Here is a 25,327-nt window from a genome sequence, read left to right as displayed (position 1 = left end):
ATCTGAAACAAAAACTTATGGAACTTAAAGGAAAGAGGCAATTTTATAATCAGACTTAGAAATTTCACTGCCCCTAATGATACTGATCAAATTATACTGTTATATAGTGTACATGTATAAATCTGTAACAACAAATCCCACTATTATAATACATCAATAAAAAGAAGAGAAAGTTTTTTACTACGCTTTTTCTTAACTAACTGAATAACTAGACAGAAAATCAGCAAGGATAATAAGAACTTAGCATCATTAACAAATAGGACCTAATGCTCATTTCTATAACAATCCATCCTCTGACATCAAAAAACACATTTTTTCATATACCCACAGAACACATACAAAAGAGATATATCTTGAGACATAAAACAAAAAATAACAACAAAAAGCAAAAGAACTGAAATCAGTGTTCTCCAAGCACAACAGAATCAAACTAGAAAACAACTAAAGAAAGATAACAGAAAAATCTCTAGACACTTATAATGTAAACAATATATTTTTAAATAGTCCATGGATTAAAAAGTCTAAAAAGAAAAATATATTGAACTGAATGAACATGAAACTAGAACATAACAAATTTGTGGGACACAGTACAAAGCATGTTTACAGGAAAATTTATAACATTAAATGCATATTAGAAAAGCAGGAAGGAAATTAGTTAATCTTTTAAGCTCACACCACATAACCCACCCACCCCTGCTGCCATAATACAAGCAATGTAAGCAGAATAAATAATTTTTAAAATGCAATCAATAACACTGAAAACAGAAAATATTTTTTAAAATAAAGTTTCTTCAAAAAAGATGGGTGAAACTAAAATAACACAAATTACCAATATCAGTAGTTACAGTCTGAAAGTAAAAGGGTAGAAGAAACAAGAACTGAAAGTAAATGGGTAGAAGAAACAAGAAAGAAACAAGAACTGTCACTATAGACCCTACAAACATCAAAATGCCTAAGAAAGGAAAACTACAAACAACTCTACACAAAAATATGAGCACTTAGATTAAAGTTACCAATTCTTTGAAAAACAAACTACTGAAACTTACAGGAGGAGAAATCATGACCTGATTAGTCCCATAACTCTTAAAAAATTAAAAAAACAATAATGATGATGAAAGTTATCAAGCTCAAATAACAACAACAATAATAGTAATAATAATACCACCATTACCAGGCCCAAATGGTTTGACTAGTGAATTCAACCAAACATTAAGAATGAAATAATACATTTCACAATCTCTTTAAGGACTATTTTAAAAGCTAAGAAGACAGTTCCTAACTCTTATGGGGCCTATATTACCCTAATAACAAAACTTGATAAAAATATTATAAGAAAGGAAAACTCAAAAGCAATAATATCTCCTATGTCAGAAATGTTCTACATCTTGACTATGGCAATATCGATATCCTGGATGGGATATTATACTACAGTTTTTCAAGATATTACTACTAGTAAAAACGAGGTAATAGGTACCTGGAGCCTCTATATTATGTCTTCCAAAAATGCATGTGAGTCTATAATTATGTCAAAGTAAAAGTTTCCTAAAAATTTTAAAGAGAGCTAGAGCCACTAAATCCCAAAGTGTTAATGAATTCTAATATTATATGTGCTATTTTAAGAAAGCAAATATTAACAGTAAAAACTACTATGTTAGTCAGCTTTTCAATCCTGTGACTAACACACCTGACAAGAACAACTTGAAAGAAGAAAAGTTTATTCTGGACTCCTGGGTTTAGAGGTCAAAGTTCATGGTCAAACCACTCCATTGTCTGTGTCCCAGGTGAGCGACTGCATCAAGGTAGTAAGGTGTGGCAGAGAAAAGTTGCTCATCTCAGGACAATCAGAAAACAGACAAACAGAGCAAGGAAGTAAGGGCAAAAATCATAATTCCCAAAGGCATGCCCCCAGTGTTAGTTTCTCTAGTCACACCCTACCTGCTTAAGGTTGTCACCCAATATAGTAGTCCTTTCAAATCACTAATTCATCACATGGATCAATCTACCAATTCATTCATTTTTATAATCTAGTCACCTTGCACACTGCTACACTGTTTCATGAGCTTCTAGGAGACACCTCATATTTAAAACCATAAATTATAATAAATGTTAAAAAATCATTTAAAATAAGAGCAGTTTGTTTATATTTAAAATTTTAATCAAAATTGCAATGAAAATGCTATACAGTTGCTACAGTTTACTAGGGAAAATGACAGCTGCTCTCAGGGTATACACTAACAAGTTACTATGCTTCACAAATATGCCATTTTTGATGAGCTGAAAGATCATGCTTAATGATTAAGTTTGATGGCTTTAATTACACAAAAAGATTTATAAAAGCCTAAAGTAATAGAGGGCTAGGGTTATTGAAACAGAAAAATTAGACATTCAGAAAATTATATATAGAGATATATATAATTATATATATAATTTTATATATATATATATACACACACATATATATTACTAACTCATATAAGGCGTATTTACATTACTTGTGCTGCTGCCTCTTAACTATGACTAGCTCAAATATTTTACATACTATACTTTTCCTTGTAGATCTTAAAAAGATTTTTTTTCACATGTCAAAATAAAGCCAAGTGACATGAGAACAAAGACAAAAGAGCACTTATAAAGCTTTACAATGTTAACAAATTTATTAATTTTATTAAAATTATGCAATGATGTACTATTAGGTAATTTTTCTTTTATTGAAAGAATCTTTACCAAAAAAAAATATTAACAGATTTTAACATTATGTATTAAAGAATTCCAGTTGTGAGTTTATAAACCAGTTTTGATTTCATTTTCATTTTATGCCAGACCACATCCTTCCGAATGAATAAATAGGTTAGAAAGAAAGAAAAAAAACTAATTCTGTATATATATATATTTTTTTTTCCTAATTCTGTATACCTAAGATCACTGACTATGGAGCCAAAATGCTTAAGTTTATAATTTAATAATTTCCCCTATGAATCTGTAAAGTAGTATAACTTGGTATCTTCATCTATAAGTGTGAGGACAATGATAACACCTACCTCATAGCTTCAGAATCAATGTCCTTAGAACAACAGTGTCTGGCTCACAGAGGCGTTCAAAAAGGTTTATTACTATTATTGTATTTGACATATAGCTTTCTTAAGCCATTAAAATTTAGATTGCCATAAGCAATATAAAAAATAATTTGACACAAATTACTCAATAAATGGGTACTAGAAAGAAAAAACTGAGCAGGGCATGGTGGCACACTCCTGTAATCCCAACAATTCAGGAGGCTGAGGCAGGAGGATCTCAAGTTCAAAGCTAGCCTTAGCAACTTAGCAAGGTTCTGTCTTCAAAGAAAAAAATTTAAAAGGGACTGGGATGGGCTGGGAATGTGGCTCAAGCAGTAGCACACTCGCCTGGCATGCGTGCGACCCAGGTTCCATCCTCAGCACCACATACCAACAAAGATGTTGTGTCCGCCGAGAACTAAAAAAATAAATATTAAAAATTCTCTCTCTCTCTCTCTCTCTCTCTCTCTCTCTCTCTCTCTCTCTCTCTCTCTCTCTCTTCCTCTCTCACTAAAAAAAAAAAAAAAAAAAGGATGGGGATGTGACTCAGTAGCTAAATGCCCTGGGTTCAAGCCCTGCAAAGGAAGGGAGGGAAGGAGAGAGGGATTATCTTTAGATATCCTTGACCTGTTTGTCCCTTGTGCAAATAAATACTTTTAAAATTTAAATCAATATGCCCTACATCAATTTTGGTCTATAAAAAAAGGAAAAAGAAAAAGAAAAGGTGACTAGTTCATATTACACTCCTAAATTGTTTTTATATTTTTAAGGTTTCAACAAAAGTGTTTCAACCACATTTATGATATATATTTATATTTTATTTATTGATTAATATATATTTATTTATATTTTATTTATGATAAATGAACTTATTTATTTATCAAATTTATTTATTTATAATTAAATTATATTTATTTACTTATTGATATATATTTGTTGTCCTATTCATATCCAAAATTACAAGCAGAATAAGTAATAAAATTTTCTTAAAAACTTAAGGGTTAACATTTTCAGCATACCTTTAAAGCAGTATTCAGTTTTTTTCGACAATAACTAGTTTTAACTGTCACTATTACAGTACTAAAGATGATTCTTTTTTTAAAAAGTCAGGAATTCACCTTAATATAACAATAACTTTCTCTTAAACTCAGATGGATAAACACAGCTTATCTTAAAAGGTAAGGTATTCTCTTTTATTCTGTATTATTATTCTTTATTATTATTCTTTATTTTCTAGAAGATATCTTATGAGACTTCATAATAATTCAAGAATAATTCATAAAGTTCAGATTAACAATATGAGAAATCTGTTTTTAATCATGTATACTGACAGGAAAAATATGCATGTGACATGCAATATGCCACAATGTAGCACAGCTAGCTTATGAAATTGCATATTAAGAACATATTAACAATAACCAAAAGAGAGGTGTAAAAATTAGGCCCTGGTTGGACATCTGGAAATTTGATTTGACAGATGCAGGCAGTTTGAGAACATTCCAATTCTGGAAAGATCAATCACAGAGCCATCTACAAAATCTGTTGACAGAAAACTAAGTACATACCTCATCCACCATACTGATTAAAACTTTGAAAAAATGCACCATAGTTTAAGAGATGATATATGACAAGTAATCCAAAACAAATTTTCGACAACAGAAAATTATGCATAAAGAATATAATTAGGTATGAGATGTCAAAAAATTAACAGTTAATCAGTATTTAAAACAACCCAAATTTTTATAAAGTAGAAAATAGACAATGTAATAAATAATGTAATATGACATAAGATGTCAAATAATTAATAATCAGTATTTGTAAAACTTGGAAGATATGCTACTCTCAGTTACCAGTCAGACCTGAGACACATTTGTTTACTTCATTTTATATATTTTACTAAATCCTGGGGGCAAAGAAGGGAGAAAGACACACAAAAGTCCAAATCCTTGTAAATATGATTCTTCTGGGACAAATAACAAAAAAAATGCAATTTCTGTTATTAATATATCTATCAAGAAAACAAAAGCTAATAGGAGTGTGAACAAAAACTAATCTCTTGAGTCACAAAGTATCAGAGCAGAGATTTAATTGATGAACCATGTGAAGTTCTGGAGCAGTGTTCACTTCAGTAAACATCATGTTAGCCCAGCCACAGAAATGTGCTTCCTCTGTTTGAGGGACAGCAAGCATTCATCTGTAGCTGAAGTAGAGATCAAAAGAGAATATAAGATCAGAGATATGCAAGACAGGAACCAGATCATCTAGGTCATGGTTAAAGAATTTGGATTTTACTGAACATAGAGCTGATTTAAGCTTTAGAAAGACCATTCCAGCTATGGTGAAGAAAACTGAACAAGGTTCAGAGACCCATGAAGCTACTGCTGTCATGAAAGAAAAATAATGAAGCTAACACAGTGAGTATGGGAGAAATGGTTCCATCAGGAATCTGAAAGAACAGAAGACCTAATTACCAATCCACTGGATGCAGTCTGAGGAAAAGACTGCTAATTGTGACTTGAGCAAACCCTAATAGTCAAACCTAGAAAGGCAAGATACAAATCATTAACGTCCCCACTTCTAAAGATTTTGGCTTTATCTGAAAAGCAGTAGAGTAGGGAGAAGAAAAAAGAGACTCCAGACATTTTGTTGATTTACCAAGCCAGCTTCAGCAGGCACACAGCAGACTCCTCAACTCTGTTTGAAAACTTGAGTCACCGCTGATTACTTCTGCAGAGACTGGGAGTCTGCCTAGCAATCATAGATTAGGATTTCCTATGAAGTGCAAAGAATCCATGTTAAAGTTATTTATTGTTGAGACAATCTGAGTGTAAATATATCTTTCTTCCCAACTCCTTTTCCTCTCAATCCCCTAAGAAACTACTAGGACCAATTACCTTGCCAACTTTTTGACCATCTAAACTAACCCAGTTTATCCCAATCATCGTTAGTCCTGCCAATGATAAACATTCCTTTGGGCAGCTATCCTCCTCTAAACTCAGTCTTAATCTGCACTCACCTCCTTGGCTGACTCAACTTCCCACTATTACACTCTATCCTATTTACTGTGCCCCAGAAGATTATTTTTCATGGTTAACAAACCTCCTTCCCAGTCCCATTCAAGGAACATTCTCTTTTGTCAATTACCTTGAACTTAAATGTGGCTCTCATTATAGCATATGCAATACCACTCTTTAAAAGGGAAGTGCCTCATTCTCCAAACCTTCATGTACTTCACATTCAAGAATACAGATATCCATCAGACTGAACATGGTATAGCAGCACAATTTCAGAGAAATTCATAAAATAACTCTAAATTCACAAAGAATAAAAACGTATCAAAATGTTTTAAGAGGACTCACTCAAAAAACTAAAATATATCCACAGAACTAATGAAGTGATTATAAACTGATGTTGCAGAATACTTAATGTCTCCTGGGACTATCCATGTATGTACACTTAATTTAATACTATGTAACATAAAAGGCTGATTTGATTAAAGAAAAAAAAAGCGTGAAGCATATATACACAAAAATTTAAAAATAAAGTATACCAAAATGTTATCTCTAAGTGGTATAAATCATAAATAACTTTTTCTTTTTACACGTTTTCTATTTCCCTCAATTTCTCAATGTATTTTTATAACCAGAAAAAGGCCAAATATGCTTTTAAAAGTCTATAATAATCATTTTAATAACATTTTAATAATGATAACACAGCAAACATCCTCTTCAACAAAATTTACGTAGGCCATTTTAGACTTTTCATATCCTTGCTTTAATTGAAAAGCTTATTTCCAAGTCCTTTAAATGATTGCCTAGAACATCAAAGTCATCAAAAACAAAAACATAACTCAAAAAAAATCTCAATATTTTTTCTAAACATATCATCCACTTAAACAGTAATTCAGCAAAGAATGTAATCAGTCTCAGTTATTATGGTTTAGATGTGAAACGTTCCCCAAAAGCTCCCGTATTATTGCAAGAATATTCAGGGGTAAAATAACTGAATTATGAGAGCTGCAAGCAACCTAATCAGTCCATCTGAGTTTGAATAAAGTTGCTGTAGGTAGGTGGGGCATGACTGAAAGAGGTGGGTCACTGAGGGCATGCCTTGGACGGGTTCATCTTCTCTGTAGTCCCTTCACCATGCTTTCTTCTGCTTCCTGGCCTCCATGAGCACAGTAAACTCCCCTACCATGCCCTTCCATCATGATGCTCTGCCTCAGAATAAAGGTACAATGAACTGAACCCTGCCCACCATGGACTAAATCTCTGAAACTAAGTCAAAATATACTTTTCCTCCTGTAACTTGTTCTTGTCAAGTGTTTTGAACACATCAACACAAAGTGAGTGATACACAATTATTCTCTGTAAAATGAAGCACATACTGTTGCTTTATAAAGTTTTATACAACTCTATGCATTTTTTATTTTATAAGACAGCATTAATTAATCATGTATTTTTAAATGTTTTATAAGGAGATTTTCACCTTGCTAATTTTCACCTTGCTAATTTCCTTTAAGAAAAATATATATATCCTTGTACACAGTTTTGGCTAATGTACCCAAGTAGTAAATGATAGGATGTTGGAAAGAAATTTTCAATGAGAAAATTTCTAAATTCCCAATGAGAAAAACACTTAAAAACTTTCCTCTCAAAAGTTCAGCAATAAACCACAATTGCAACTGGAATAAAAAATTACTTCGAATAATATCTAATAACTCAAAGACATTACTTTGAAAAGAAAGTTCTTTCATACTTTCTTTTTGTGTGCAGTACTGGGGATGGGACCCAGCATCTTGCTGCACATGTCAGGCAAGTACTCTACCACTGAGCTGCATCCTCAGCCCACCCTTCTTTTTAAAACTTATGCTTAATCTTTTAAATTCAGTTTGAAAATAGTACCTCCACCATAATGCCCTTGGAAAGAATTGTTTAGTACAGAATCTGTGTGGACAGAAAACATTTTAGAATATGGTTCACCTAACTATTACTTCACTGAATTATATAACATGAACATATAAGTAGAACTAGGTAACAATTTCCAACAATACTCTTATTAGACTTTGTTTCTATTAAATCATATCTGAAAAGCTGTATATCTTTTTTTAAAAAAAGTAGAAATTCTTGAAAATAATTCATAAAATCATATGATCAAGAATTTAATATCTTCCTACTTAAGAAAAGATGGCTTTCAAATCAATTTTAATAAACATGGTATCTGTCCTCCAGAAACACTCAGTTTCCATGAATGATTATGTCAGAGCTCTTTCCCGATATAATCTTAAAATCCATTACAAATCAGTAGTTAGCTTCTTATTGTTACTAACATATTTAAACTTTGTCTTTAAAAAAAGTACAAATGGATCTACAAGCAATGATGTATTATCTGAATCTAACAAATGGACAGGCAGGCCTTGAGAGCTGGAGAGGAGGAAAAGGTCAGAAAGAGGACACTGAGATACAGAGACAGTTTTGCTCGGCATTTATAATATACTGTACCTGTGTTTCTATGAACTGTATTTCTGCTTTGGTTGGAGACCACTCTACAGCTACTATAGTTGTTCATGGCTTTGTTAGAAGAAAATGAAAGGCTACAGAGATAATCTATGTAGGCCTCAGGTTATATATTTTAATTTCATTATTTAAGACTATATATTTAATTATTTTTCTTATCTACACTGACGTAAACAGTTTTATTCCTCTAGAATGAGTTATCTTGATTTGGCAACCAAGGCATATAACCTTTTACTGAGAAAAATCATATTATTCTGATTTAGCAGGGAGTGTATTAATTTTGGTATAGTGGGAAATTATCCTTCTGTGCACAGTAATTAAGCAAAACTCAATATATATTCATAGCTTACTCAATATAATGTTTTCATTCACCTCAGAATCTTGTTTAAAATGCACAGCATGTACTCTAAAACTTAAACGAGAACAAAAGATTTATTTTCTTCAAACAGGGCAAATTTAAAGGGTAGTTAAAAGTCATTTACTTTCACTCAACCTAAAACAATAACATTGGCACTGCAGTGACAAAGAGGCTCCAAATTACAAAGGTCAGTTAAGTAAAAGAGGGCAAAGGCAGCAAGACTCAGATACTAAAAATAAAAACAAAAATAGATTCAATGCAGCATTTTGAGAATGAAGATCAATGAAACAATAGTTGCTCAAAATTATATCAGTTATAACGTTATTTCCTACGTTGATATCAAAGATCCTTTCTATTTTAACATTCCTCTTTACTGGTTCTTGGCATTTGTTTTAATAAATTTCTATATTTTACTTACATTATCCAAAGTAAAATATATTGCCCCAGTTAAAAAATAACTTGGCTATCATGGTAAAAGTGAAAATATATGATAAAAATATAAAGGGATGGCAAGCGAGAAGCAGCAGCATATTTTATTTACTATTGATCCAAGTAATAAGGCAGCAGGTTGTCTTTCCAATCAAAACTACTTTTATAGTTATACAAATGTCCTTGCCTGCTCAATAGCAAAGGTCTTAAAAAGAAATAACTGAGAAGATGAAGTATAGGAAAATTATGATATAAACCATGAATGACTAAAATACAAGTGAATAATATTGTGATTTAATGCTATGATTCTAAGTAGAACAAGTTTATTGCTTATATGCATGACAACACAATTATTAACAAGACAGATATCTAATCAGTAATAAAATAATGGATAATGATGTAAATATTTGTTTAGCTTCATCAATAAAAAAATTCAATGCATGAAGATTTTATGAAATCAAACTAGTAGTAGTTCTACAGATAAAATAACCTGGTAGCTGTTTTCTTACCTGTAAGGACAGCTTTTGCTGAAGGATCTGCCAGGTCCAGAGCTGATTTCCCATCAGTGTTCCGAATGTTTGGATCAGCTCCGTGCTGCAGCAGCACTGTGCAGGGAAAGCAGAAACAATATCTTACCTCGGGGATACAGAGATTATTTACTGGTAAGTGTCGCCTCGGCATGGTGTAGGCATAAACATACATTGCACAAATTTTTTTCTTTTGAGGAAAAAGAAAAGAAAGAAAAAGAGAAAAAAGCACTGCAGCAAAAGATCTTCTCTAGAGTAAAGGAAGTTGGCAACTTATGATACAGTATTATCACATGACTTGACATCATAAACATGAAACTAGAAAAATCTTGCAATATACAGTTTTAGTTTGCTTCCTTCGGGCAGCAGTAAGGGAAGCTGTGTGCTCACTGACTCAGACTATGAAATATGTTAACTGTGAACCTGCCCTATCTTTACTACCACTGTGGCTGCTTGTTGCTGCTGCTGCTTTACTGCTGGATTTCCAAATGCTTTCTCTTCTCAGAATAGTTATAATACTGTGCAAGACTTTTAGTGGCTCACCGCTTACATATGAAACTCACCATAACATACTGGCTTGCTTCCAAGAAGTTTAACAGACACAGTAATGCATGCAACTCAGGTACTCTACAGTCAAGCTACACAAAGAATGGTCTTTTAAAATAATCTTTCCATCAAAAAAATTAAAAAAAACCTCAATCTCTATAATAAAACATATACTAAGAAATGTATGTAACACATGCTATACTGGGTTAAAATAATGTAAAATCCACATGTAAATCTGTTAATCCAATATTTCTAAGCCCCATCTAGTATATGAGTATGTATATGGCAGTAGGGATTACTGCTATAAATACTACTCAAGCAATGATTAAACTAATAAATAGGCTCAGCATCCCTAGTCTAAAATCCAAAATCCAAAATGGTCTAAAATACAAAACAAAAAAAAAAAAAAGAAAAAGTGAGCATCTCTATGATGTTCCAAGTGGAAAATTCCACATCCAACTTTATGTGACAGGTCACAGTCAAAACACAAGTGTACTAAAAATGTTATATAAAATCACTTTCATGTCTGGACCTGGATCCCAACCCTAAGATATTGTGTGTGTGTGTGTGTGTGTGTGTGTGTGTGCGCGCAATACACACACACACACACACACACACACACACACACACAAATATTGCATATATATACAAATCTTCTAAAATCAAAAAAACTCTGAAATTTGAAACATTTCTGATCCCCAGGATAAGTACAATTCAAGTACAGCTTTTGGGTCACCTCCATTGACGAGACCTGAATTTTCATTTAGATCTTGGGTTGTTTTAGATATTAAAATTAGCCATGGCTTGAGAAGATACAGAGAAATCTTATGAAGATATTGTACAGTAGTCCCAACTTATCTGCAGCTTTGATTTCTGTGGTTTGAGTTACTGGCAGTCAACTACAGTCAGAAATATTAAATAGACAATTTCAAAAATAAACAATTCACGGGTGTTAAACTGTGTGCCAGGAATAGTATGATAAAATTTTACACTGTCCTTTTTCATCTATGTGGGATGAATCATGCCTCTGTCCTGCATATCCATGCTGTATACACTACTTACCCATTAGTCACTTGGCAGTCATCTTCATTATCAGATCAATTTTCATGGGACTACAAATGCCTACGTTCAAGTAACCCTCATTTTACTTAATAATGGTTCCAAGAGTAGAGATGCTGGTAAATGGGACATTCTAAAGAGAAGCTACAAAATGCTTCAAGTAAAAAGGGGGAAATTTTCAATATAGAAAAAATTTGAATGATGAGGCTACTAAAATCTGTAAGAACAAATCTTTTAAACTGTGAAAATGAAAAAAGAAGTTAGTCTGTCCCATCACTAAACACAAGTTAGAAAACCACATTCATAATAATTTTTGTTACAATATATTATAATAACTGTTCTATTTCTATTATTAGTTATTACTGTTTATCACTTACTGTGGCTAGTTTATAAAGTAAACACTGTATGTATAGGAAAGACCACAGTATACATATGATCCAGCACTATCTGTGGTTTCAGGCATCTACTATGGGTCTTGGAATGTATTCCCCACAGATAAGGGGGATTCCTGTATATTATCTGCTTTTTCTGGGGGCGGGGGTGGTGCTGAGGATTGAACCCAGAGCTTCACTAAACACAATTCTACCACTGAGCTACAACCCCAGCTCCTATTATTTCACTCTTGAACATAAGCAACAAACATTATTAGTTTACAGATGTTTAATGTTAAGTATTTTCTAGAGATAAGACTTAAGTGGAATAAAATAGCAAGTACCAAAATATCAAACTGTAGTTACTTTTTCATCATAATGATAATGATTAGAACTTTTGCAGGAATAATACTTCCTTTATTCTAGGAAGAAACTAATGTGAAGATTTGGTTTGTAACAGGTTTTATCATAAAGAATCAAAAGGGAGCTGATATCAACTTGATAACCTTACATAGCTACTGAGTGAGCAAATGTAATAGAAAATAAAGAATGATAGCTATCATGAAAAGTAGAGTTTTTTGTTGCATCTTCTCAAGCCATGGCTAATTTTACCTAACTCAGATGGAAAGGAATATTAGAGAAGACATGAGACAGCAAGTCCAAGCATTGAAAGTATATTTTGAAAACGAACTAAACAAAACCGGCTTTTAAACAAACCACATAAGAACATTTTTATTTAAGTGTTTAACAATTATAAGATGGGAACTTTCATAATGCAGCTTTTAATGGGTAGAGAAGCAAAATATTGAAAGCCTAAAAGACTACTCCTCCAAAAGTCAACTAAAACTCAATCCTTCCAGCTATAATCAGTATTTTACCTATTCCTATTGTGCAAGAGATATGCCATTACAATTTAATTGCAGTTTTATTTTATGTGACTTTAAAAGGAGTAATCTTTTTGAAATAATGTGTTTTCTGAACATTTTGAGGTCACATCTCCATCACTGAACCTGAACACAAAGGTACATCTACTGCAGAATAATGTAGACACAGTAAAGCAGCAGCTGAAATTTCTGAACCACAGGCTAATAAAAAAATCCATGTTAAAAATATTTACCTTTCTCTAGGCATAATCTCCCACCACAAAGGAGAGACAACAGAGATATACAAAGCCAAAACAAATGTATAGGAGAAAGCAGTTACAAAGCAGTCAAACAGAGCTGGAAAGTAACGTGAACAACATGAAAAAACAAGGGAAAAAAGGATTACAGATAATGCAGGACAATTTAAATCTACAGGAGGACTTAGAAGCATCAGAAACATGGACAGGGAAAGAAATCAAGACATACCTAACTCAGATGGAAAGGAATATTAGAGAAGACATGAGACAGCAAGTCCAAGCATTGAAAGTATATTTTCAAAACGAACTAAACAAACAAATTCAAACTGCAAAGAACGAGCTTTACCAGGAGATAGAGATCTTAAAAAAAAAACCAAACAGTAATCCTAGAAATGCAAGAAACCATAAACCAGATTAAAAACTCTAACGAGAATATTACAAATAGACTAGATCAAGTAGGAAGTAGGAACATCAGATAATGAAGACAAAGTTTATCAACTTGAATAGAATATAGTCAACAGAGATAAGATGCTTAAATCTCACGAGCACTCTATCCAAGAGATATGGGATCCCATAAAAAAAACAAATTTGAGAGTCACTGGGATAGAAGAAGGCACAGAGGTTCAAACCAAAGGAATGGACAACCTATTAAATGAAATAAACCTAGAAAACTTCCCAGAGATGAAAGATGGAATGGATTGCCAAATCCTGGAAGCCTAGAGAACCCCAAACATCCAAAACAGTAATAGACCAACTCCAAGACATAATGATGAAGATAGCTAACATTCAGAACAAGGAGAGAATATTAAAAGCTATGAGAGGAAGGAGGCAGATTACATTCAGGGGTAAACCAACTAGGAAAAGGAATGATTTTTCATCACAGACTTTGAAAGCGAGAAGATCCTGGAACAACGTATTTGAAACACTGAAAAATAATGGATTCCCACCAAGAATACTGTATCCAGCAAAATTAAGCTTCAGATTTGACAATGAAATTAAAATCTTTCATGATAAACAAAAGCTAAAAGAATCCACAGCCAGAAAACCAGCACTGCAAAGCATTTTGGGCAAAATTCTACAAGAAGAGGAATAGAAAAATAGTGTCCAAAACTAACAGCGGGAGGTATCTCAGTAAAGGGGGAGGAAAATAACCAAAAAGTAAAAACTAGCCAAACTAAAATAAATAAATAAATAAACATGACTGGAAATACAAATCATATTTCAATTGTAAACTTAAATGTTAATGGACTAAACTCACCAATCAAGAGACACAAGCTAGTAACCTGGATCAAAAAACCAAATCCAACAATATGCTGCCTTCAGGAGACTCATATGATAGGAAAAGACATACACAGGCTGAAGGTGAAAGGTTGGGAAAAATCATACCACTCACATGGCCCTCGGAAGCAAGCAGGAGTGACCATACTCATATCGAATAAAATCAACTTCAAACCTAAGTTAATCAAAAGGGATAAAGAAGGACACTATATCCTGTTAAAAGGAACCATCCACCAACAAGACATAACAATTATCAATTTGTATGCACCAAACAATGGTGCGGCAACGTTCATAAAACAAACTCTCCTCAAGTTCAAGAGTCAAATAGACCACAACACAATAATTATGGGTGACTTCAACACACCGCTCTCACCATTAGACAGATTCTCCAGACATAAGCTGAACAAAGAAACTATAGAACTCAATGACACAATCAATAATCTAGACTTAACCAACATATATAGAATATATCAACGATCATCAAGTGGATACACGTTCTTCTCAGCAGCACATGGATCTTACTCAAAGATAGATCATATATTATGCCATAGGGCAACTCTTAGTAAATATAAAGGTGTGGAGATAATACCATGCACCATATCTGATCATAATGGAATGAAACTGAAAATCAATGATAAAAGAAGGAAGGAAAAATCCTGCATCACATAGAAAATAAACAATATGTTACTGAATGATCAATGGGTTACAGAAGACATAAAGGAGGAAATCAAAAAATTCTTAGAGATAAACGACAATTCAGACACAACATACCGGAATCTATGGGACACAATAAAAGCAGTTTTAAGAGGGAAATTCATTTCCTGGAGTTCATTCCTCAAAAACAGAAAAAACCAACAAATAAATGAACTCACACTACATCTCAAAACCCTAGAAAAAGAAGAGCAAAACAACAGCAAATATAGCAGAAAACAAGAAATAATTAAAATCAGAGCGGAAATCAACGAAATTGAAACAAAAAAAACATTGAAAAAATTGATAAAACTAAAAGTTGGTTCTTTGAAAAAATAAATAAGACCTATAGACCCTTAGCCATGCTAACGAAGGGAAGAAGAGAGAAAACTAAATTACTAACATACAGGATGAAAAAGGCAACATCACAACAGACACTACAGGAATACAGAAGATAATTAGAAAGTATTTTGAAACCCTATATTCTAATAAAATAGAAGACAGTGAGGATATCGATAAATTTCTTAAGTCATATGATCTGCCCAGATTGAGTCAGGAAGACACACACACATTTAAACAGACCAATACAAAGGAAGAAATAGAAGAAGCCATCAAAACACTACCAACCAAGAAAAGCCCTGGACCAGATGGGTATACAGCGGAGTTTTACAAAACCTTCAAAGAAGAATTAATACCAATACTTTTCAAGGTATTTCAAGAAATAGAAAAAGAAGGAGCTCTTCCAAATTTATTCTATGAGGCCAACATCACCCTGATCCAGAAACCAGACAAAGATACTTCAAAGAAAGAAAACTACAGACCAATATCTCTAATGAATATAGATGCAAAAATTCTCAATAAAATCCTGGTGAACGAATACAAAAGCATATCAAAAAAATTGTGCACCATGATCAAGTAGGATTCATCCCTGGGATGCAAGGTTGGTTCAATATACAGAAATCAATAAATGTTATTCACCACATCAATAGACTTAAAGATAAGAACCATATGAACATCTCGATAGATGCAGAAAAAGCATTCGACAAAGTACAGCATCCCTTTATGTTCAAAACACTAGAAAAACTAGGGATGACAGGAACTTACATCAACATTGTAAAAGCTATATATGCTAAGCCTCAGGCTAGCATCATTCTAAATGGAGAAAAACTGAAGGCATTCCCGCTAAAATCTGGAACAAGACAGGGATACCCTCTCTCACCACTTGTATTTAATTTAGTCCTTGAAATACTAGCCAGAGCAATTAGACAGATAAAAGAAATTACAGGCATAAAAATAGGAACAGAAGAACTTAAAATATCACTATTTGCGGATGACATGATCCTATACCTAGAAGACCCAAAAGGGTCTACAAAGAAACTACTAGAACTAATTCAGCAAAGTGGCAGGATATAAAATCAACACGCATAAATCAAAGGCATTCCTGTATATCAGCAACAGAACTTCTGAAATGGAAATGAGGAAAACCACCCCATTCACAATATCCTCAAAAAAAATAAAATACTTGGGAATCAACCTAACAAAAGAGGTGAAAGATTTATACAATGAAAACTATAGAACCCTAAAGAGAGAGATAGAAGAAGATCTTAGAAGATGGAAAAATGTACCCTGTTCATGGATAGGCAGAACCAACATCATCAAAATGACGATATTACCAAAAGTTCTCTACAAGTTCAATGCAATGCCAATCAAAATCCAAATGGCATTTCTTGTAGAAATAGATAAAGCTATCATGAAATTCATATGGAAAAACAAAAGACCCAGAATAGCAAAAGCAATTCTAAGCAGGAAGTGTGAATCTGGAGATATAGCGATACCAGATTTCAAACTGTACTACAGAGCAATAGTAACAAAAACAGCATGGTACTGGTACCAAAACAGGCAGGTGGACCAATGGTACAGAATAGAGGACACAGAGACCAATACACAAAATTACAACTTTCTTATATTTGATAAAGGGGCTAAAAGCATGCAATGGAGAAAGGATAGCATCTTCAACAAATGGTGCTGGGAAAACTGGAAATCCATATGCAACAAAATGAAGTTGAACCCCTTTCTCTCGCCATGCACAAAAGTTAATTCAAAATGGATCAAAGAGCTTGATATCAAATCAGAGACTCTGCGCCTGATAGAAGAAAAATTTGGCTCCGATCTACATATTGTGGGGTCGGGCTTCAAATTCCTTAATAGGACACCCATAGCCCAAGAGTTAAATACAAGAATAAACAAATGGGACTTACTTAAACTAAAAAGTTTTTTCTCAGCAAGAGAAACAATAAGAGAGGTAAATAGGGAACCTACATCCTGGGAACAAATTTTTACTCCTCACACTTCAGATAGAGCCCTAATATCCAGAATATCCAAAGAACTCAAAAAATTAAACAATAAGATAACAAATAACCCCTATTAACAAATGGGCCAAGGACCTGAACTGACACTTCTCAGAGGAGAACATACAATCAATCAACAAGTACATGAAAAAATGCTCACCATCTCTAGTAGTCAGAGAAATGCAAATCAAAACCACCCTAAGATACCATCTCACTCCAGTAAGATTGGCAGCCATTGTGAAGTCAAACAACAATAAGTGCTGGCGAGGATGTGGGGAAAAGGGTACACTTGTACATTGCCGGTGGAACTCCCAATTGGTGCGGCCAATATGGAAAGCAATATGGAGATTCCTGGGAAAGCTGGGAATGGAACAACCATTTGACCCAGCTATCGCCCTTCTCGGTCTATTCCCTGAGGACCTTAAAAGAGCATACTATAGGGATATTGCCACATCAATGATCATAGCAGCACAATTCACAATAGCTAGACTCTGGAACCAACCTAGATACCCTTCAATAGATGAATGGATTTTAAAAATGTGGCATTTATACACAATGGAGTATTACGCAGCACTGAAAAATGACAAAATCATGGAATTTGCAGGGAAATGGATGGCATTAGAACAGATTATGCTAAGTGAAGCTAGCCAATCCTTAAAAAACAAATGCCAAATGTCTTCTTTGATATAAAGAGAGCAACTAAGAACAGAACAAGGAGGAAGAGCATGAGGAAAAGATTAACATTAAACAGAAACGAGTGGAGGGAGAGAAAGGGAGAAAGAAGGGAAACTGTATGGAAATGGAAGGAGACCCTCATTGTTACACAAAATTACATATAAGAGTTTGTGAGGAGAAAGGGGGAAAAAAACAAGGGAGAGAACTGAATAACAGCAGATGGAGTAGAGAGGGAAGATGAGAGGGAAGGGGAGGGGGGATAGTAGAGGATAGGAAAGGTAGCAGAATACAACAGTCACTAATATGGCATTATGTAAAAATGTGGATGTGTAACTGATGTGATTCTGCAACTTGTATTTGGGGTAAAAATGGGAGTTCACAACGCACTTGAATCAAATGTATGAAAGATGATATGTCATGAGCTTTGTAATGTTTTGAACAACCAATAAAAAAATAAATAAAATAAAATTGCCATACTTAAAAAAAAAATTACCCTTCAGTAGGTGAATGGGCAAAAAAAAAATGTGGCATATATACACAATGGAATATTACTCAGCAATAAAAGAGAATAAAATCATGGCATCTGCAGATAAATAGATGGAGCTGGAGAAGATAATACTAAGTGAAGTTAGCCAATCCCAAAAAAACAAATGCCAAATGTTTTTCTGATATAAAGTGACTGACTCATAGTAAGGTAGGGGGAGCATGGGTGAAATAGATGAACTCTAGATAGGGCAGAGGGGTGGGAAGGGAAGAGAAGGGGCAGGGGATCAGCAATGATAGTGGACATGATTATCCAAAATGCATGTATGAAGATACGAATTGGTGTGAACATACTTTATATACAACCAGAGGTATAAAAAAAATCACACTCTATATGTGTAATATGAATTGTAATGCATTCTGTTGTCATTTATTTTTTAAAAAATGACAAATGAAAAAAAATGCTATTTTTAATTCACAAAGTATAGGTTAAAAAAACAAAACTGGCCTGGTGCAGCGGTCCATTTCTGTAATCCTAGCAATTTGGGAGGCTGAGGCAGGAGGATCCCAAGTTCAAGGACAACCTCAGCAACTTAGTGAAGCCCTGTCCCAAAATAAATATTGAAAAGGGCTGAGGATTTAGCTCAGTGGTAAAGTCCCAGAGATTCAACCCCTAGTTTAAAAAAAAATGTATATATAATTTATTATTATGTATATATATATTATATATACATATACATAAGTTATATATACATAAATATGTGTGTGTATATCTATATATCTATATATATATAAAACTTAATAAAAAAACAAAACTTAAAAAAGAATTTTAAGAGAAATACAGGTATCTGCAATTACTCCAGCAGGGATCTAAACTTATCTTAAACTTTCATAAAAAGCCACAAGATAGCTGGGAAGGTTAAATCAGAACCATAAAGTGGTATGCAAAGGGGTTGAGCTTAAAGTCTAGTAATACCTATTAGCTACTAATATTTTACATTTGAAGCACATTTAAAAATGCAGACACTATTTGTACTCTCAACTCTACAAATATCTACTAATTACATGCTTTGTTCTAAAGGTAGTAGTCAGCAAATTTTTCTGTTACAGACAGTAAATATTTTAGGCTTTGTAGACTATATAGTTTATCACAACTACTTATCCTTACTTCAACTCTACTTACCATTATAGTGCAAAAGCAGCCACAGATAATACTTAGAATTAGCTGTACAATCTTACTTAATGATAATGAAATTTAAATTTTATATAATTTTCATGTGTCCCCAAATATTATTTTTGATTTAAAAAAAACTTACAAATATAAAAACAATTCTTAGCCATAGTAAAGCACAGGGAAGGATGGGTCTGGCCTATGAGCCAGAATGTACTGACCCCTGACCTTGGGCAGTGCTACATGGTGTGGTCTATGGACTGTGTGTATTCCCAGAACTGTTTGTAACCCATCTACATCAACATAATAAGCACAGAATTTGAGGGTCAACATTTAGAAATTTAGAATAAGCATTTTTAAACTAGTTTTTACATTTTTACCTGTATCATATTCACATTTTACAAAATTGGTCTATCATACATTGGGGGGAAAAAAAACCTCGTCTTCTATCACAAACGATTTGAGAACTGAGTCAGGGGACACATAAAATTCTCTGGAACTTTACTTCCCAGACCTCTCAAGTAAAGGAGTCAGACCAGATAGGTGAATTCTAGATATCTAAGGTGAGGCCTGATAATGTTTTTAGAATTACAGCCAAAGACCTGAAAAAAATCAAGATCTAAAATCTTTAAAAAACAAAAAAAATTTTTTTTTCCTTTTTCCTAACACTTTTACCAAAAGACAACAAAACTAAAGTTGAGTTTATAACCACTGAAAATTTTCAGGTACTGACCAATGTGTCCCAAACTACTCCCTAAGCAAGTCTTCCAATCGAAAATCATTCTAAAGTACCTATAAATCACTGGTGTTTCACACTGTTCTGGGGATTTCTGGGGGGCTATTTTCTAATACCAAAAGAATGCCATGTGCACAGGTAAAGGTAACAATGACAGCTTTCAAGAATGCCAGACTATACTTGAAATGATGTCATCTAAGACTCTGTTCTGAGGCTTCAAAATTTGCTTGCAAAGTTCTGAACAATGAAATGTGACTATTAATACATTATAAGAAACTCATCTTCTATAATCAATATGCATTGACAACATACATAAAACAGATTATGCTTAAATAGCACAATGTCACAAGCAAAGTTTCCAAAATATACAAACAATATACAAAGTAAAGTTTGACGGAAAAACAAAAAAACTAAAATCTGAATAACATCCAATCCATAAATTTAAGGATACAATGGCCAATAAAAATTCTCTTATGCTATTTTTAACCAACTGGTACATTACCAAACTTCAAATCCCTAAGACTTTGCTTCCAGTTGTTTTACTAATATATATCAACTTTTATTTTCTTGTGAAATAAGAGGAATAGAAAAAAGATAGCAACAGAAATCACAGATATTTAAAACTAAGGTAGGACCATAATATTATTTTTAAAGGTCATTTTCAAATAAGCTACAAACGTGATTTTTTTCCCATTTACGGTATAGGTGTTCTATTTACAGTGAGCCAGATTCAGAAAAAAGGACTTCAGTCACAATGTTCTATATACTTCCTCAAAACTTAAATTTAGGCATGTGCATCACTTCAATTCTTACAAAGAGAAACATTTCTGCGTTTATACAAAGCCTCAATCTGTCAAACTGCTACTATGATAAACTGCATTTAACTACAGGCATTATTAACTCAATTAAGAAGACAGAATAGGAGAAACAAATGTGAATTTTCCAGGCTAAAAATGTAGAAAGGCTTTTAGAGTACACATCAAAAACTACTTTAGTAAGATTTTATTTTAAATGGCAAAAATTACACTGTTAAAAAATATTAAAGTTTCTGTTTATGTGAACTTAGAGCTATGTTAAGAGTTTAAAGTTGTTCATGATGACACTCAAATAATAAAAAGCTTTTTCAAGTATTTATAAGTATCTTACTCTTTAAGAATAAACAGATATTCACTTATTAGACTGAATGTAGAAAACTGAATCTCACAAAGGACAAAATTCCTTAAGATTTTTTTTTTAGAGTGGAAAGTATAAGCTTTATTATAGGACAGTAGAAAAGACTTCTCCCTGGAGGAAGAAGGGGATCCCAGAGGTGGAATCCCCTTAGATTTTTTTAAGCAAAGAAAATTTTTAATTTTTTAGCAAAACATCAAAGGACCAATTTTAACTAACAACCCTCAGTGTATAGGATTCTCACCAATAAACATGGACTGTAAAAGACAAACTAATTTTTAACTAAAATCTATGATAAATGCTTGAGTTAATACATATTCAGACATCTCTTCTATAAAAACATGTACAATATTATAATGGTATAATACTATTACCATATATTTTTATACATATAGTGCTGAACATATTTGTATATTGTACATACTTTAAAAAATTCACTTATCTTTTCATTCGATATGTATTTATTATGGCATGAAAATAGTGCAGTTAGTATATATTTCTTTAAATCATCAAGAATTGATTTATTGCCAGGTGTAGTGGCACATGCCTGTAATCCCAGCAGCTTGGAAAGCTGAGGATGGAGGATGCCAAGTTCAAAAGCCAGCCTCAACAACTTAGCAAGACCCTGTCTCAAAATAGAAAAACAAAATGGGATAAGGATGTGACTCAGTGGTTAAATGCTCCTGGGTTCAATCCCTGGTACACCCCTCCCCCCAAAAAAAGAGTTGATTTATCACTAATAGTAAACATGAAAATTCAAAAGCAATCTCTGCTATCTTAACAGTAGTACAGCTAATGAAACTTTAGAATTTGTATGGCTCTAATTTTCTATTTTCAATAATGATAGGCTAGATTATTTGGACCTCCCTTAGGCTGTAAACAATAAGCAGAACAAGATTTTAAACAAAAACAAATATACAACTTCCTAAAATCATTTATGAGCTAATGAAACAGTTAAAGTTTTACTAGCAGAAAAACTAAAGATCAAAATGAATCCAGCTGGGTACAGTGACACATGCCTCTAATCCCAACAACTCATGAGGCTGAGGCAGGAGGATCACAAGGTCCAGGCCAGCCTCAGCAACTTAGCAAGACCCTCTCTCAAAATGAAAAATAGAAAGGACTGGGAATGTAACTCAGTAGTAAAGCACCCCTAGGTTCAATCCCCACTACCAAAAAAACAAAAAACAAAACAAAGAAGAAAAAACGTAGAAGCTGTAACTGTTCAGAGGTCAATTATTGATTTAGAATAATACAAACTGTCTTTCCAATGTCTCATGGGGCAAGATAACAGCAATAAAATCCAGGGCCCTAAAAGAGCAGAGACTAACAAAGACTCCCCGCATAATAAGGTCTGTTCCTCAGGACAAAGATGATGTAGATGTGAGCTGGCCCTAGTCCAGCCCACCTAAGGCTTACTATTAAGTAGGTGCTATGGGTTGAGAACATAATATAGTAGAAGGTGCTGAGGAAGAGTAGTGTAGACAGAATCAGAAATTCTGGTTTTGAGAAAGTAAACAGAATCTACAGAACTCATTAACACACCTGGTACAATAAGAAAAACAAAGGCCACCTTAGTTATGAATGTGTGTCATGCCCTAATGCAGAGGTGCAGGTCTACAATGTCAAATACATTTTCACAGTAACATTAAAATAGTCTGCTGTTTTACAGAATTAACATTTGCACTGATGATGCAAAAGTAACAGAGGATAGAAATACTGCTAATTTGGCATGCATCAAGGTAAGTACCACCAGAATTTACTAGTGATCACTTTATTCGTTACCTTACGTTTGCAGTAAAAAGGGAGGACAGGAGTTTCACATTGTAATGTCCCTAGTGAAGTAGGAAAAATTATTAATTTTGTTAAATCTGAACCCTTAGAAACATGGGTTTTTTAAATATTCTTTTTGAAGAATTGGAAAGTACCCATAGGAACTTCAGTTGCGTATCAAAGTACAATGGTGGTTCTGAAGAAAAAGTACTTAAAGGATTAAGAGTTGCAAGCTGAACAAGCCACTTTTTGTCATGAAGCACTATTTTTAATTAAAAAGACAACTGACATGAAAACTGTTATTCAGACTTGGCTACTTGGCAGACATATTGTTCAAATGCCTATTATAAAATGTGAGTCTTCAAACAAAAATTAGAATTTTATTAATATTTTCACTTGTCTACCTGTGTGAATTTTCAAATTTATCTTCATTCAGCTGACACTGGTTGTAAAAATAACAAATGTAGGTTTTTTGATATAGTAAAATAAAAACTAAGTAAACCAGTGTTTTTGGATCGATGAATAGGGGCAGAGTGCTTGCCTGCTATGCCTGAGGTCCTCAATTTGATCCCCATTAACACACACACACACACAAACACACAGTTAAAATGGAATGAATAGAAAATTACAAAATAATACAGAGGTACAAAATCCTTTCAAAGTACAAGATAACCAATGAATTATAATGTTACAGTGCAATAAGGTTTTCAGATATGGTTTCAAATTCCATATAGCAATTAACCACTAAGAAATTATCAGTTGGGCTGGGGATATAGCTCAGTTGGTAGAGTGCTTGCCTCGCATGCATAAGGCACTAAGTTCGATCCCCAGCACCACCAAAAAAAAAGAAAAGAAAGAAATTATCACTGTTAAGGGCTGGGTTTGTAGCTCAGTGGTAGAACGTTTGCCTTCACATGTGAGTCACTGGGTTTGGTATTCAGAACCACATAAAAATAAATAAATAAAATAAAGGCATTGTATTCACCTACAATTAAAAATATTTTTAAAAAAGATTTCATCTCTTTAATTATCACTGTTATGTTTAAGTAAAGTATCAAAGAATATTCAATTATTTCAAAAAGTCCATTAATATATTCCTGGCTTTTCTAACTAAAAAATTGGCATGCTCTTCATATATGTATTTCAATCCAAAAACTATATCACCACAGACTGTACACAGAAGCAGATGAGAAAATCCAGCTATCTTTTGATTAAAGAGATTTGCATGAATGTAAAACAATTGTACTCTTGTCATTTTTCATTTTGGAAAATACAGTATTTTTCATAAAATACTAACAGGTAATGAGTTTATTTGCTAATTATATTAATAATGTCTTAAAGTTCTTAGTTCTGATTTCTAATGTGGTATGTAAGACCCGCATAAACAAAACTTCTTTCGCATGCTCAATGATTTTTAGAATGCGAAGACTAAACATTTGAGAAATTCTGCTTAAGTCTAGACATGTACTAATAAAGTCTATAACCCCAAACAAACATATCCGTGGAACAGACAGGAGACTGAGCCTTACTATACTATAAAAAGCATGGGAAACACCTTAGGCTTTCCACAGATCTGTATTAACAAAACTTAAAAATCAAACCTTCACAAGTTCAGGGTAATTTTGAATCTGCAACTGAACTATATGCTAAAACAAAAATAAAAATTCTTCAGAACACCAAAAATGAAAATAAGTACTGCAGAATTATAACAATCTCAACTACTGAATTAAACTTTTAGATATATAAAGAAAAAGAACAATGTGATTTAGTAAAGAAAAAGTCACTAGAAACCATACCCAAAGTGGATTAAAGACTGACCCTTTGGTTAACAAAGATTTTGAAGCAGTAATTACATGAGTAAGACCAAAGAATTAAAGGAAATATACTTTAAAAATAAAAAATTTTTTTAAAAAGGCCTTAAGAAGTAAACTGACATACTCTGGCAAGCAAGTGGAGAAACTATAGAACTTCAGTTCAACACAACCTAATTTCAAGATTTATTGAAAGCTACAGTAGTCAACATG

At 33.1% G+C, this 25,327-nt stretch overlaps 1 protein-coding gene across 1 annotated transcript in view; it reads right to left on the bottom strand.

The window, feature by feature from the left end:
* The window catches only part of Tnks (tankyrase), a 203,973-nt gene that overhangs the window by 129,031 nt on the left and 49,615 nt on the right, over nt 1-25,327 (bottom strand). Inside the window, exon 3 of the mRNA XM_005330777.4 lies at nt 9,866-9,961. Coding sequence (XP_005330834.1) covers nt 9,866-9,961 — 96 coding nt within the window. The remainder of the gene's footprint in view (nt 1-9,865; nt 9,962-25,327) is intronic.

The sequence above is a fragment of the Ictidomys tridecemlineatus genome, chromosome 14 (genome assembly GCF_052094955.1).
Source record: "Ictidomys tridecemlineatus isolate mIctTri1 chromosome 14, mIctTri1.hap1, whole genome shotgun sequence".
Taxonomy (NCBI): domain Eukaryota; kingdom Metazoa; phylum Chordata; class Mammalia; order Rodentia; family Sciuridae; genus Ictidomys; species Ictidomys tridecemlineatus.
Note: the sequence above shows the minus strand (reverse complement) of the source record. Positions and strands in the feature narration are given on the sequence as shown.